The sequence below is a fragment of the Aulonocara sp. 'chitande type north' Nkhata Bay genome, linkage group LG3, assembly GCF_057382095.1.
Source record: "Aulonocara sp. 'chitande type north' Nkhata Bay isolate Kocher_YH1m ecotype deep benthic linkage group LG3, A_spYH_male_GT1.1, whole genome shotgun sequence".
Lineage (NCBI taxonomy): Eukaryota > Metazoa > Chordata > Actinopteri > Cichliformes > Cichlidae > Aulonocara > Aulonocara sp. 'chitande type north' Nkhata Bay.
The window spans coordinates 12214973-12231811 of record NC_141346.1 but is presented as its reverse complement, the minus strand read 5'-3'; the positions used below and the strand labels follow the sequence as shown (position 1 = coordinate 12231811).

Genomic DNA, 16839 nt, shown 5'->3' with positions numbered 1-16839 from the left:
GTTTCAATGCTGGGCTTTCCTACAGCCTCACACTGTGGATGTTTACTGAGGTACAGACCTGAGTACATACAGGTGGGTCCATGTTTGGGCTTTTCATTCATTTTTACTGCTTTGTTGATTCCTCATATAAGTTCATAAAGTACAGAGACAAAGAAAAAACACTTTGAACGATTAAAAACAGATTATGACACATAAAAATAACAAAAACAAATAGCAGTAAAAATTATCATAAAAAAGGAGGTAGACTTTAGAAACACGGAAATTTCTAAAGTCTCCACGGAATCAGGGTCAGATGTGTGTCTAAGAAGTTTGCTGGATGAGAATTATCATGTGCAATGCTCCAGTTTGACCTCATGGGGGCAGTGCTGTTACACACTCAGACTGTAGGACATAATAACAGTGTTGGAGTGTGAAAGTAAACCAGCTTTAAACCATGTTTTTTTCTGAGTATTTCCAGAGTGATTTCTGATGACATCATGGTAAATGTCCTGTATTTATATAGCGCTTTACTTAGTCCCTATGGACCCTAAAGCGCTTTACATATTCAGTCATCCACCCATTCACACACACTGGTGGTGGCAAGCTACATTGTAACCACAGCCACCCTGAGACGAGGCTGCTGGACACTGGCGCCACCGGGCCCTCTGACCACCACCAGTAGGCAACGGGTGAAGTTTCTGGCCCAAGGACACAACCGCTGAGACTGTCGAAGCTGGGGCTCGAACCGGCAACCTTCTGATTAAAAGACAAACTGCCAACTCTAGAGCCATGATCGCCCACCAAACTGTTTGTGTGTCTGTTGTCACAGCAGCAGCAGCAGCCATCAGTAACAGCAGCACACAAAAGCAACACAACAGCAGGTTCAGATACTCAGAGGAACAATTCATTTCAATGTCTGACCAGTTTGTAGTTTGTGTTTGAGTTCAGTTTAAAAACTTTAAAATACTGATCACAAGTTTCAAACAAACAACATATAAGAACATAAGATGGAAACAAACAGAGTGAAACAGAGTTTGTTTCCTTCCTGGTTTTTGGGTTTTTGTACTTAAATGTTTTAGATCAAACACATTACATTTAACTATTAAACAAAGAAAACACAAAATTTAGTTTCTACATGGAGGTGTTTGTTATTAAGGGAACAAATCCAAACCTACATCGTCCTGATCTGAAACATTTAAATGTGACAAACATTTATGTGCTTTTTTGTGCAGAGGAGTTTTTTTTTGTTTCCTGTTCTCATGCTGTCCTACTATGGAAGCATAGCATGAGTAGGGGTATGAGTATGAGTATTCCTCTTGTACTTTCCCCATTGTAGTGTACATTTCAATGTTTTTTTTTCTCTAATGCTACCAATCTCTGACCTGTATCCCCATGTAATGTCTGTGCTATATGTGTAAGGTCGGGGGGGGGGGGGGGGGGGGTGTCCCATTTCACTGCAATAAAGCTTTGATTGATTGATTGACATACAAAAACGTGACTCTCCAGCTGCCCTGGAGCAGACTGAGCTTCAGCATGTTTCAGACACACCTTCATGCTCAGTTTAGCCGTTACCTGTGTGCTCTAAAAGTCTCCCCTATCTCCTTTCCAAACCTCCTTTCTCTGACCTCAGTGAAAACACCAATGAGGTCAAGGAAAGGTCGCTAGGAGAACTGATAAGGAGTTAGGAAATAACAGAGCCATGTGCTGAGAATGAGCTCACACTCGTTTCTCCTTAACAACGTGATGCTGGATGTCCACAGGGTTAAAACTACATTAACCAGAAGATGGACTACAAAACATGCACCTTACTTTTCCACAGTGTGTCTGACCCTGCTGTTTGAAAAATATGTGTTCACTACAAAGGCTGAAATTTTAAAGAAGATTTAGGGTCTGATTTACTAACGTGCAGCAGATGTGTATCTGTAAGAGTTTCACAGTCAGGACAAGAAATGACAGGGGATTTCTAAGAATCACCCCACAATTCTTCAGCTGAGACACCTGAGTTAGAAAACACAGGACGCGAGGACGGTCACAGAGCGCTCGTCCTCGCAGGAGGCACTCACGGACTCGCGCTCTGTCACTGTCTGCGTTCTTTATTTATACAAGCTTGTGTGTGTACAAAGACAACAAAGTTATTCCAGGAACTCAGAGCTGAGGTTCCCCTTTTCTAAGTGTGTATGTTCTTAGAAAAGAGGAAGCTGTTAGTTGCTAAATATGTTTATCACACGAGAGATTAAGTGAAAAGTCACGTAGACATGTGGATTGCTTAGTGATTCATAAGAAGACACATTTCATGTAGCTGATCACACTATGTACAATTTTGTTTTGACAAGAAAACTTCACAGAGTCACACAGATGTGAATTACAAAGACTGTTTCACTTTAACTGCAGGAAGTCGAACAGTGAAACTATCCTGACTCGTGGCTGTTGGCCTGTGGCAGTTGCTACTGAGAGGGAGATGTTATCAGAGTTGTCAAAACGAGTCATCAGCTCAGAGTCGTTATCACAGCACCAAATTTTTGTCTCTGTCAGTGAACTGGAATGAGCTTCTTCTTCTCTCTGCTGGCCTGAAACAAAGGCAGCTGTTACTGTGTTAGATTCATGTCTGCATGTTGAAACATATTATTAAAAGTAAAGATGTGCACATACAAAGTGGACATCTGCACGTCTCAAACACGCCTCCATTTGTCTGCAGGCTGAGTGATCTGACTGAGCTCAGCCTCCATTTTCTACAGGGAGACGCTCAGAGAGGCTTTCAGTTTCATTTCACAGGAACAGCTTTGCTTCTGTTTTACATGCAGGTGCTGCACAGAACACACCCTGTTCAACCTGTTTGTGTGACTGACTGCAGCTCAGACTCCAGCTCAGACACACCGACAACATAAAGAAGAAAAATGCTCTTCATAACAAAGAGGAAGTGTACTTAGTTACTCTCCTATACTCTGATTACAGCCATGTGATTTACAGGAAGCTGCTGAAAACCTAATATGTTCTTGCAGTCAGTGACTCTAAGCTTTATTTTAAAACTGTAATTCTTCCTAATTTAGTTTTTGTCAAAGGTAGAATATGGAGCCTAAATAGAGGCTTCAGCAGCAAAAAGTTAAGAGTAGCTTTAATCCAGAACCCGCAAAGTATAAAAGCACTCGATGTCTGGAACAAAGAATCTAAAACAACAGGAAACTCTTCCCTTCTGGATGGGCCTGGGCCCCCTTTCCCTGGCGGGTCGCGGAGTATGGGAGTGCCTACTGGGGTCAGTGGGGGAGCTGGCCCCAGGGAAGGGTCACTTGCCCCTCCCTTCCTTCCCTCCCCATCTCCAGCTGCCTCCCTCCTCCCGCTCCACTACAACCACCCACACATGCAGGGCCTTGGAGTAGGGGTATGTCACCAGGGTGCAGAGGAGGCTACCCCCCTCTGTCCCCTTCTGGCTGCCTCTGCCTCAATTTTATCCCACAACTTAGACATTCACATTACTCACACCCTCATTACACATACATATAGGATCTTGGGGGTGGGCACGATACACGGAGTCCAAGTTACCATCAGGGTGTACACCTCACCCCTGGCATCGTTGCCCACCTCTCAATTTTAAATACATGTAGACATTGAGGGCTAACAGGAGGGACTATGCGCTTACCTGCTGCTCTCTGGCAGGTAGCTCCATGCCCTCCTGGGTTTTAATTGCACCTTAGAACACACATGCATCAACACTACAATGAGCGGGTGGAGGGAGGTTTGGAGTCTTCTCTCACCCCCATTCTCTGCGGCCTGCTGGAGCGGGGGGGCTAGGAGGAGTTGGCCGTCCGGCTGCGGTCTGGGGTGTGGGGCCTCCCTGCTGCTGTGGAGTCGGGGCGGTCTGCCTCCCCCCACCGCAGGGAAAAGGGTAATACCACCTGGGTCTGGGTGCAGTTCCCCCCTCCAGGGGCAAGGGTACCTAGACCCGGTTTGTAGAGTACGCTTGGGGAGTGTGATTGTGTGTACAGTGTCTCTTTATGTCTGTCTCCACGTCAGTTGAGTGTGAAGTGCATATGAGAGCATGAGGGTGGGAATGGATGTTTGTGTCTGTGTGTGCCTGTATGTCTGTGTCTATATGTCAGGTTGGGTATCAGACGCCACCTCTCTGGGGACATCTCGGGCCCTCCAAGGTTTGGAGACCTATCTCCACCCACCACCACTTCCCCTGCCGGTGGCGGACTCCCTCAGGTGTCGGTGCGTTGGTGGTTCTTTGTATCTGGGGGTGGGCGTCCGGGTACACACCGGCTCACTCCTTGGCGGTCGCTTATTGGGGCTCGCTCGGGCCATTTCGGAGGTGGGGTGCCCCCGGCCTCTCGGCCTGGGGCTCGGTCACTCAGGCACAGCTGGCTGCCGGCGGAGCCCACGGGCGCATCACTGCAACTCCCCCTGGCTTCTGCTCCGCGGCTGCTGAATGAGCCCTCATCTGGGACTCTCCTTAGCTCTTACTGGGACAGTGGTGCGGCTGCCCCTCTGTGGGTCTTCCATGGTCTCTTGTGTTCTGGGGGCCTCTGGATGTCTGGAGTTTTGATCTCCTCCATACCTGCTTGATACCATAGAGGACAGGGCTGTGGCCCCCCCACACTCCCTAGCAGATCATTACATGGAGAAACCTTTGGAATGCAAGCATGCTGATCCACACAGGTATGCACACAGGTGTACACATGGGTATTCACAGACGCGGACTACAGCTTTCTTGGCTGCTGCCTCAAAGCACACTGTGCGCTGTCTATCTTGCGTGCTGCACAATATCGTTTATTATTTAGTAACTATTGATATCTATGGCTAGCTAGTTTATTGTGATGGTGCTTTTTTTATTATGTTGCTCTTTGTTGTTTGCTGTCTCCTCTGTTTTTTTTTCTCCATACAGGTGACCCAGGAGTTTTGTTTTTGTTTGTTTGTTTGTTTTTTTTCTCTCTTCCCCCCCCTCTCACCATCTCTTCTCCCCTTTGGTTTTCTTTCATTCTTTCCCCCTGTCCTATCCCACAGTCATGTCTGTCCCGTTTGCAACTGAAAATAAAATAAATTCATAATTATAATAAAGGTCAACCAAATGGACCAATATGGCAAGGCCATGATGATCCACTTGGTAAAATAAATCCGCTTGGCATCTTTCTTGGCCTTAAGACAACAATTCTGATAGCTATAGATCCAAACGGGACAAAAAAAAAAAAAAAAAAAAAAAAGGAAACTCTTCCCAACTACAGCATGTGGGTCATGAAGTCAAAGAGAGAAGACGTGGAGAGAGCTGATCGCTGCACTGATAGGGCAACAGGCTCATCATCACTGGAAGAAATCTGAATGCAGAGAGATGTGGAGATGAGAAACTGTAACCAGTGGCAGTCTCACATCTCCTCAGTTTGGGATTAAAATCTATCCTCCAAAATAACAACAACGAGCAGCAGCAAACAGTCTGCAGGGAGAGAGAGCCTGCAGCTGCAGCACTTCCTGGAAATCACGACTGTAGAATCTAGGAGATTTTCTTCAGTCAGCTGTTTATTTTGTCATGAAAATGACATAATAGTAAATAAATATAATATTGTGGTGTAACTTAACATTGGTTTACAGTACGGTGCAAAAGTTTTAAACCGCCTCTCCGTTCTTTATGTTTTGATTCTAAGTAGACAGACTTTCTTTGAATTTTTAAAGTGATCTCAGGCAGCAGCTTTCTGAGGCTCTTTGAAAGTTTTTTTTTTTTTACTTTTCTTTTGCTTTTTCCCCATACATTTTTAGTCTTTGTAGCTGACAGATGAAGGTGTTTATTTAAGACCAAAACATAAATCATTCAAGCGTAAAAACACTCCTAATTGAAAGGATGCAGCCATGTTGGGTCCACACTCATCACACAGAATCAGATCGATTCACTGTTTTATACATAAGAGCTTCTTGATGCATGCTCAATCATCCAGGAAAGTAAATCTCCAAAAGTTGATTCTGTTCATCTGGACGCAGCGTTTTGTGGGAGAAACGTTTCGTCACTCATCCAGGTGACTTCTTCAGTCTCAGCTGACTGCAGGTTTCCTCAATCTTATAAACAGAACATTTGCATAATGACTGAAAGCAGCCCACTGAAGGAAGAATGGGCTGCAGGTCAGTTCCTTCATCGTTAATTTTTATTAATGATGCTATGTCCAGATGAACAGAATCAACTTTTGGGGATATATAAAGCCAAAAAGCAGCCATGTTGATCCATAGTATTCAGTTACAGAGGAAGAAGTCTATGAAGTTGCTCAAAGGCACTTCAGAAATAGAGTTTTGTCTGTGATTGCAGGGACAGACTCAGAAAAGAGCATTAAACAGGTTTATGTGTAACTCTTTATTAACACTTACATACTGATCATATTTTATTCACTCATTCAACAAATAGACTCATTATCGTTGTTTTTATATATATAAAAAAAAGTCTTATTTACAGAGATATACTAATAGTTTTCATAAAAAAAAAAAAACAGTGGCACACATGAACTGAGCAAAAGAACACAAACACCAAGAGGATGTTTCAAGAAGGCCACAGAGAGAAGAGTACAGAAGCGGAGCAGTTCAGTGATGTAGGTGGAGGCGTCACACCATCAGGCCATGAAAGTATGAACCATGATTTGAACCTGAAACAGTGCAGAAGCTCTAACAGTGGAGAGATGTTTGGAGTTAAAGCTTTGGTCAGACCAGAGATCAGAGCATCAGTTCATCACACTGCTGATTAAAGAAAGGTTGAAGAGTTCTGCAAGCTTCTCAGAGAGATCAGAGAGAGAGAAATACCTGAGTCTATAACAGTTTGTACAATCTGATTGGGTAAGATTGATTTCCAAACTAAAACAGCCAAAGAGAAGACTTTTATACAAACTGTTTTCCAGTGGGCGGTACTTAAGGAGGAAAAAGTCACATGAATCACACCAATATAGTTCATTTGCTGAACCTGAAGCTCCAACACAAAAACACTCACTGACTCTGAGATCAGAAATTCATGTGTTTGTAACACAGTTTGACTTTGTGTCAGTAAATCTCATGAACAGCCTGAAGATGAATAAACTGTAGTTCAGAGTCACTGACAGCACAGACACACACTGTTGGTCTGAGTCTGAACATGATGATCATCAGAGAAATAACATCGGACTCTGAACATCCAGCTTTCTACAGACGTCTGCTGGATGTTCACCATCATTTATTTATCTTTCTTTGTGTTTGTTCATCTGACTCACATTCATGCTGAAGATGCTCTGCTACATGTGGATCAGCAGGATTCGGTTTACATCTCCTGTAGAGTCAGACTTTCTACAGCGTCTGCTGGATGTTCAGGAGAGTTCACTTATGTTCTTATATTGTCTGAGTCACAGTTCATCTGTGGAGACTGAAGATCAGCATCATCAGTCTCTTTCTGTCCTTGATCATCTTTTTTTCTCCATGTTGGGTAGCTCTGACTTCTTGGAACAGCAGGTGGAGACTTAGAGTCCAGCTTTAAAAACCCTGCAGACCTTCCAAACTGTTTGTGACGTTTTATTTTCCATTGTTGTATTTTTCTGTAGATCAGAACAACAACAACAACAACAACAACAACAACATGAACAATTCCCAGAAAAACTTTCAGACCAATCAACCATTCACGATGTCCTCTATCCCCTCCATCCTCTGTGTCTCCTCCCGACTGACCTGCAGGTGAGAAACAGGTGTCAGCTGTCATGTAGGTGATGAGTGAAGAACAGAACAAAATCCATTTCCTCTTCTAGTTCAGGAGATGAGGATAAAGAAATAATTTGATAACATGTATAAAGTGAGAAAATGTTCATACTAGTGGATTTTTCCTGCTTTTTCATTTAAAAACAGGATCTGACCAAAACTGCAGTAATTTTGTTTTCACCATAAAAAAAATATATGAAAATAAAAATATACTAATGAGCAGGTCTAACAGCTGCTTCGGGGTCAGAGGTCATGTTGGGTTGATCCAGCTGTTCTTTATAATTTGACCTGTTTGGCTGCAGACTGTGAGAGCTCATTAAAACATGTCTGAGACTTTTGGAAGGTCAAATCCTCGAGTCTCTGAAAACGTGTTTGTTTATTATGAGGCTGAAACATCTGAACCTGTGATTCAGTGACAACAGCTCTGTCACACCACCCAAACTATACTGTGTACAACATTTACAACCTTTATATATGAAGCACTTCAAACAGTGCATACTGACAGACTGCTTTCAAAGTTACAGCTGAAAGACGACTTTTTCAACACCTCAGTGAGCTCAGTGTGATCATTAAATGAAGATAATTATCGAATGAATTTCTGTAATTTTCTAATACAGCTGTTACACAGACAAACTGTGGAGTACAAGATAATATTACAACGTGTAATTTCTCAACTATTCATTTTGAATGAATTAATTTAAAATCAAAAATCAGTGGAGATGATGGTGGAAGAGAATAACAGTTTATCGCAGCTGGTCCAGATGTGTCAGGGATACTGATGATTTCAGCATGAGAGGTTCAAATTTACACTGAGCTCAGTCTCCTCCAAAGTTTGCAGAACGATCCAGGCAGTGACTCAGGAATTTGGAAACTGCTTACAGATCAGTAACAATGCTCAGCTGGTCTCAAGAACATTAAAGCAAGAGGACAGCAACACGGCTACAGTAGAGATATATATGTTACAATAAACACTGCCTGTATTCTGACAAACTGCCATCTTAGTTTGGCCTTATCGAAATATGACAGACTCACAGCAGCCGTCCTCTCTCTGTAACAGCAACACCTGAAACATGCAGGGAACTGAGTCTGCTCAGCTACACATAATTTAAATTCTAAGGTTAAAGCTATCAGGACATAATATAAGTAAATTAGTTAATAAAAAATGAACTCAGGTGGAGCCTGAGTCACAGATGAGGATGATAACACTGACTCCAGAGCGAGCAGGACACATCTGTGCTAAAGAAAACTGATGGAGGCCACCTGAGTGTGGGTGGATGCTGGACTCCAGCAGTCAGTCAGACAGTTAATGTTTCAACACTCGTCTCCATGTGTACTGTTTGATGCACTTTGTATAAAAGGTGTGTATTGTGTGTGTATATGATGAGCTCTCACAGATCCTCAGTCGTTCTTTCTGCTGGTTGAACCACAAATCACCTGGATGAAGCAAAAGTGACCCCTGACCCCACATGGGTTGTTAAAGACGTTGGGGAGTTAACTGGTAATTTTAGTATGTTTAAAAGATTCTAAATATGATAAAACCTGTTAGTAAACACCAGGTCACCAGTGCATCATCTAGAGTTTTAGCCACATGCTAAATAAAAATATGTTGAGGAAATAAATAATCTCAACTTTCAAATGAAATCAACTCTATGATTAATCATCTCTGAATGATTTTCTGGTTGGCTTTGACTTTCATCAGATGCATAAGCTCTAATGAAAAGATAGAGATTACAGTTTGTCATTTATGCTTAGAAACATATAATCATGCTTAGAGGTATAAAATCGATTGTATAATGATAGGATATCTGATCCTTAGTAGTCTGCAAAGACTCTGTGTGCGTTCCAGAAGGTTCTGGCATGCACACACATGTCCTAAGGTCACGAGAGAGGCCGTACCTTCTCTTTCTGATATATAATATGGGAGGGCACCTACTCTGTATCTGTTTAAGTATAGGAGCCCTTTGTTTAGGTGGTCCGCGGACTCCTGGCACTGGCTTTTTAAGGAGGCGTTCACAAGGTACTCTTTGTTCACGTGTATGTGCTAGACAGACCTATAACAGTTATTGCTGACTCATGTCACCTTCACACACATACAAAATTAAGAAAACAATTATTTTATAAATATCAACATATAAAGGAGGCAATGTTTGGTTTCTAAAGCAGAGCAGCACATGTGACTTTTGTCTTCTGTGTGTTCATCTGACCCAGCATTTCGTTTAGTGTTAATGTGTGAGTCTGTAGTTTTAGTGAATAACACGGATCTTGAGTCGAAAACCTGAGTGTAAATGTGATCAGATGAAGTGTGAGGTTGTGAGAAAGTCTCTGACTACAACTCTAGACTACCAGCCACAAAGACAACAGCTGGAAACATCTGTCTACCTCTGACATCCACCAGCTCATCCATACAACAAACACACATCAACAACCAGGAAGCAGCTTCACCTCTGATCACACACACACTCAACTCTACTCACTCACCTGGAGGATCAACATGAAGGTGGATGCTGAGTTTCCATGAGCGTGTTTCTTCCATGAAGACACTACACATGTATGTTCCAGCATCATTAATCGTCACATCCTTCAGAATCAAAGACACGTCTCCATCCTTCATCTCTTTGTCCTGCAGATCCACCCGGTTCTTAAAAGATGGATGCTGGTTGTCTGGATCAAAGTGCCCGTCCCGGTACAAAAACACATATTCATCTTCCAGGTCAGCTCTGCTCCACTCTACAACTATGATGTTGTTGTTTGGAGCTCGACATGTCAGAGTGACGTCCTGTCCAGACTTAACTGTGATGATTTTCTTGTCTGTAGAAGAAACAATACAGAGTACAGAGGTTAAAGGTCAAAGTACAATTATGATCAGAATTATTAACTGTTGCCAAAGTGCTTGCTCATAGTGGTTCATATGATTTTTGGGCTTTTCTCTGTATGTATTATTGTAGGGTCTACCTTACAGTAAAAATTGCTTTGAGATCACTGTTGTTGTGATTTGGTGTTTTATAAATAATTTGAATTAAATTGAAATGAATTAAATATTTTGTTTATTTCCTTTGACATTTGAGTTTTTAGTCATGTTGGATTTAATGAACCTCTGAACATCCAGCAGGTCACCAGTGACCCACTGAGGGGGAATTTTAGCCTCATGCTAAACATGCAAAGTGTCAGAAACTACAAGATGTTAGCTTCCACAGAACAACAACATGTGCTGATAATAAGTGAACATAATGTGTGAGAGAAAGCAGCCTCTCATTATAAGACACTGTGAGTCTCTGCATGCTGCCTTTATGGAACTACAGCTGTTTGTATACACTGAGCAAGAAGCTTTGTAGCTGCATCCTGACTCCTGACACTACAACACATCACACTGACACACACATTACACTTCTTTGTCTCTGTCACAGCTGGATTACAGATGTTAAGTGTCCACCCAGGTTCATGTCTCCTTCACACACAGACAAACTGAATCCATATAAAAAGAAATCTTTAGGAAATATTATTAACATATGAACCGAAGTGATGCAGTTAGAGCAGATTGGCCAATTATTTCTGCTGATGAAACCATTAGTTTGATTGTTGGTGAATAACTGAACCTGAGTGTAAATGTGATCAGATGAAGTGTGAGGTTGTGAGAAAGTGTCTGACTGCATTCATAGATGTGTCCTTTCAGCTGCTCGCTCTGATCCAACCTTTGGTCTCTAAGAAGAGGCTTCAGGGAGACGTTTGCTACGTTGGACTGTAGGACCATCAGAAATGTGTGCAGTAACAAAACAGGCAGCACTGAAAGCAGCTCTAAGTGTTTGTGTTGTTCAATGATTTGTGCACAACAACAACAATGGGACCTCTCTCATCCATCAGTCACCATGTGGACATTTTTCTGACACACTTTGAAGCTGATGGACGTTTTGTGTCTGCACTAAGTACGTTTTCAGCAGCTATGGCACCGGCAGGATTCACTTTCACAGACTCACAACCACCAGCTTCACCCCTCCCCTCCCCCTCCAGCTGTAGGCTTTAACATTGAGTTTCCCCACACATGTTTACAGACGAGTTAGAGAGCAAGAGAAGAAGAGACGGATTCATAAATGTCTTTGTTTCTGCTCTAACCAAACAATGCTGCTCTACAACTCTAGACTACCAGCCACAAAGACAACAGCTGGAGAAACATCTGTCTACCTCTGACATCCACCAGCTCATCCATACAACAAACACACATCAACAACCAGGGCCCTGTTTCAGGAAGCCGGTTTAGAAAACTCAGAGTGAAAAACGATACGCAGGGTTGAGTAACCCCGAACTGTCCAACTCCGAATATTCGGTTTCAGAAAGGCTGATAACAATTAGTTCAGTCAACGCGGAGTTGCTTTAACCCCAAGTGAAGCGCGCGGACGAGGATACATAAAGCCCTGATTAGTGGAGCACAGATTAAGCGAGTCACCATGGAGACGGAGGGAAAGAAGGCGCGGTCAATGTATTTCACAGCGCTTGAGGCTGAAATTCTGATGGCAGCATATGCCGATAACATGCAAATTTTGCAGAAAAAAAGTAACACAGCCACAGCTGCAAAAAAAGGGAGCATGCATGGCAAAACATAGCCGACAGAGTCAATGCGTGAGTGTTAATATAAACATTGATCTAGGGATTTCCACCCATTTAACACGTTATTTTATCATATGTTATTTTATTTGTTATTTTATACATTTGATTTTGTGATGTGATGTGAGCGCAGGTGCAACCCAACAGGCCCCAAACGTGCCTGGCAGCAAGTAAAAATGAAATATAAAAATATAGTCCAAACAGGTAAGGTGTAATTGTATTATGAGCCATAGTGCTTGGTCTGTTTGTCCCACGTAAATCAATTGCAGTTAGAGGCTACATTAATTTTCTTTCTGTAAGCACTTTTTGAAATTATCTGAGCACATTACAAGTAAATATTTGCTTACTCTGTATGCTCAAATGTGGCCCGTTATAGCCAACAGAAAAAAAGGTGGGGGTCCTCCACCACCACCACTCACAGAGCCTGGCCACTTGGCTTCCACATTTGTGATAATGTTGGCAGCATCACATATGATCTTCACAGTGCAGAGAACACAAATTAGCATCCATTACTATAATGAAATAATTTGTTAGTTTGAAATGCTACAGGGAACTATGTACCTGCACATTAATGCTGTGGAAAGACTTCCTGTTCACATAGTCTCCTTCATTTACTGAAGGAGCAATGATTGGAATGTGAGTGCCATCTATACAGCCAATCACGCCTGGGAACCGTGAGAATAAATGTAAAATTTAAGTAGTAGTTCAAGTATCACCACATCATAAATTAAGTTTTGGTCATCCTGATACCTGCAATTTTGTGGCATCCCTCTTTGATAAATCTTGTGGGTCTATGACCGGGGAACACCACAAACGAGTGCAGGAGACGTTTCAGTGCAACTGTAACATTCCTGACTGCCCGACAGACGGTAGCCTTGGAAACGTGCTCAGCTTCACCAATATTATACAGAAAGCTTCACGGAGTGTGTCGTCATAGTGACTCACTCAGGATTAATCTAAACTCGCTTTGTGAAACCGAAAACCCAGAGTTTTCGTTAACTCAGGGTATACTTACTCAGAGTTTGCACTAAACCGGCTTCCTGAAATAGGGCCCAGGAAGCAGCTTCACCTCTGATCACACACAACTCTACTCACTCACCTGGAGGAAGAACAATCAGATTGGTGCTGTTGATTAGAGTCATAGGTCCTCCAACTCTCTGGACAACACGACACTCGTATGTTCCAGTGTCATTAATCATCACATCCTTCAGAATCAAAGACACGTCTCCATCCTTCATCTCTTTGTCCTGCAGATCCACCCGGTTCTTAAAAGATGGATGTTGGTTGGCTGAATCAAGTTTATCCTGGTACAAAAGCACATATTCTTCTCCCAGGTCAGCTCTGCTCCAATTTACAACTATGATGTTGTTGGTTGGAGCTCGACATGTCAGAGTGACGTCCTGTCCAGACTTAACTGTGATGATTTTCTTGTCTGTAGAAGAAACAATACAGAGTACAGAGGTTAAAGGTCAAAGTACAATTATGATCAGAATTATTAACTGTTGCCAAAGTGCTTGCTCATAGTGGTTCATATGATTTTTGGGCTTTTCTCTGTATGTATTATTGTAGGGTCTACCTTACAGTAAAAATTGCTTTGAGATCACTGTTGTTGTGATTTGGTGTTTTATAAATAATTTGAATTAAATTGAAATGAATTAAATATTTTGTTTATTTCCTTTGACATTTGAGTTTTTAGTCATGTTGGATTTAATGAACCTCTGAACATCCAGCAGGTCACCAGTGACCCACTGAATTTTAGCCTCATGCTAAACATGCAAAGTGTCAGAAACTACAAGATGTTAGCTTCCACAGAACAACAACATGTGCTGATAATAAGTGAACATAATGTGTGAGAGAAAGCAGCCTCTCATTATAAGACACTGTGAGTCTCTGCATGCTGCCTTTATGGAGCTACAGCTGTTTGTATACACTGAACTAAAAGCTTTGTAGCTGCATCCTGACTCCTGACACTACAACACATCACACTGACACACACATTACACTTCTTTGTCTCTGTCACAGCTGGATTACAGATGTTAAGGACCGTCTCCTAAAGATGCAGCTGCAGGATCAGAATGCCACCAATGCAGAGCTTGCTCAGGAATAGCATCAGCCAGGTGTGAGCGCATCTGCACACACAGTGAGGTGAAGACTTATGCAAGATAGCCTGGTGTCAGGAAGGGCAGTAAAGAAGCCACTTCTCTCTATCAGGGATAGACTAATATTCTGCAAAAACATACAGCAAGTGGACAGCTGAGGACTGGAGTAAAGTCATTGTCTCTGAAGCCCCTTTCTGAGTGTTTGGGGCATCTTGGAAAAATCAATAGTCCAGAGAAGAAAAGTTGAGCACTACCATCAGTCCTGTCTCATGTCAATAGTAAAGCATCATGAGACCTTTCGTGTGTGAGGCTGCTTTTCACAATTTTGCCAAAAAACGCAGCCACGAATAAAGAATGGCACCAAAACACCCTCTGACAGCAATCTTTTCAAACTATCCAAAAACAGTTTGGTGAAGAACAATGCATTTTCTTGTATGATGGAGCATCTAATAAGGCAAAAGTGATAACTAAGTGGCTCGGGGAACAAAACATTGAAAGTTTGGGTCCAGGAAACTCCCCAGACCTTAATCTAATCAAGAACTTGTTGTCAATTATCGAGAGGCGGGTGGAAAAACAAAAACCCACTAATTCTGACAAACTCCAAGCAAGAGTGGGTAAGAGGCCAACTTCAAGCATTATGTAAGAGTGGGTTGCCATCAGTCAGTATTTGGCCCAGAAGTTGATTGACAGCATGCCAGGCCAAGTGTAAGTGGTCTTGAAAAAGAAGGGCCAACACTGCAAATATGGACTCTCTGCACAGACGTGTGTAATTGTTAATAAAAGCCTTTGAAACTTCTCAAGTGCTTGTAATTATACTTTAATACAGAAACAACTGACAGAAAGATCTAAAAGATCTAAAAACAGTGAAGTCGCAAACTTTGTGAAAACTAATATTTGTGTTATTCTCAAAATAATACGAGTCCAGACGTTTTACACTTCGTCGTCACATCTGCTTTAGCCGCGTGTCTCCTTTACACACACAGACAAACGGAAACCATATGAAAATAATTCGTACGGATGCCAGGCGTTTTCACTCTGTCTTTATGTCAGAGATACACACATTTCAGTTTGTAACAGTTAAATCTCACCTGCAGACACAAACACGAAGACTCCGAAAAACAGAAAAGTGGAGCAGAGCGACGCAGTTACAGCAGACATGTCCGTGTTCTCCGTTTCTGCCGATCTGACTCTTAGTTTGTTCTAAATGTCTGAGTCTGATGGTATTTTCACTGAATAATTAAACCTGAACACATCAGATTAAATTTAAGGTTTAAATAAAGCTAAAGCTGCGGTTCAAACTCTTCCGTGTCTTTGAGGACGTCGCGTTAGAGTGACGTTTGGTAGGTTGGACTGAGGATGCGCAGAAATAAGTGCGTCATAACAAACGAGGCGAAGTAGAAAAGTTTTAGTGTTCAGTTGTTGAACGATCTCCACAGAACAAAATCAAAACCTCTCATGTGTCGTCATGTAGGAACAGTTTGTGTTTCAGTCGCTGAAGCAGAAGAACGTTTTGTTTCTGACGGCAGTTTGATTCTTGTTTCATCGTCACAAACAGAAAAACTGAAATAATATGAAAATAAGTCTCAGGGAAATATTTTTACTGTGCAGCCAAAACTTCCTGTTTTATCTCAGAGTTAAATCTCACCTGCAGAGACGAACAGGACAAACATCAGCGTGGAGCAGAGTGACGCAGTTACAGCAGACATGTCCGTGTTCTCTGTTTCTGCTCATCTGACTCTTAGTTTGTTCTAAATGTCTGAGTCTGTTGGTGTTTTCACTGAATAACTGAACCTGAGTTTAAACCTGAACACATCAGATTAAATTTAAGGTTTAAATAAAGATCCATCTGCTTTCTCTGTAGGTCAAAAGGAGCCTACTGCTTTTTGTAAGAAGTGTAAGAAGATCTGTTGGTGAACTGACCTCTGTGCCAGACAGCTCAAAAACTGACTTATGTTTCACTTTGACGTCACATTTAACAGGTTTCACAGTAACAGGAAATGAACTTTTCCAAGGAAACAGGGAAATGTAGAGACAACCCTCCACTCTGTCTGTCTGAGAATTGAGATAAAAGTAGTAATATACCTGTACCTTTTTTTGGGGCAAAAATCAATAAGACACAGTTTGAGTCTGTGGGAGCTGCTATGTCGCGCTTTTTCACTCTGCGCAGTGGTGGAGTGACTGTGAACACGCCCCCTAAACCTTTTACGTATCCCGCTGCTGCAGTTTGGAGATCTCTGCTGATGGTTTTACTGTGAGAGATGACGCGTTAAATTAAGGCCAATATAACTACGTGGCGATATTAAAAAGACGCAGTTTATCATCTTCTAGTTCTACAACAAGTAGTAATCTAACAGATTAGCCGTTAGCATACGGACTGTGTTAGAGGCTTGTTGATGGCTATAGCACCAATGTTACTCACATAGTGTATGTTTGATTCATTCAGCACTCTTTAGTTTTTATCCATTGTACCTACAGACGACATCAG

The 16839-nt window shown here is 42.1% G+C and overlaps 1 protein-coding gene across 2 annotated transcripts; it reads right to left on the bottom strand.

The window, feature by feature from the left end:
• Positions 1 to 6289: 6289 nt before the first annotated feature.
• LOC147333993 (uncharacterized) lies at positions 6290 to 16233 on the bottom strand. 2 transcript variants are annotated; one of them, XM_086286577.1, is made up of 4 exons: positions 16000 to 16233; positions 13355 to 13687; positions 10138 to 10467; positions 6290 to 7632 (listed from the first exon to the last, which is right to left on the bottom strand). In XM_086286577.1, the coding sequence occupies exons 1-4, from the start codon at positions 16058 to 16060 to the stop codon at positions 7292 to 7294; spliced, it is 1065 nt and encodes a 354-aa protein (XP_086142703.1). In that variant the 5' UTR covers positions 16061 to 16233; the 3' UTR covers positions 6290 to 7291. The 2 variants fall into 2 exon arrangements, with proteins under 2 accessions (XP_086142703.1, XP_086142702.1); XM_086286576.1 differs by lacking the exon at positions 16000 to 16233 and adding an exon at positions 15443 to 15958.
• Positions 16234 to 16839: the final 606 nt, after the last annotated feature.

Coding starts and splice junctions, on each gene's coding strand:
- LOC147333993 (XM_086286576.1), bottom strand. CDS start 15,512: ATGTCTGCTGTAACTGCGTCGCTCTGCTCCACTTTTCTGTTTTTCGGA. Junction 10,468..13,354: donor TCTGATTGTTCTTCCTCCAG/GTGAGTGAGTAG, acceptor TTTCTTCTACAG/ACAAGAAAATCATCACAGTT. Junction 7,633..10,137: donor CCTTCATGTTGATCCTCCAG/GTGAGTGAGTAG, acceptor TCTCACCTGCAG/GTCAGTCGGGAGGAGACACA.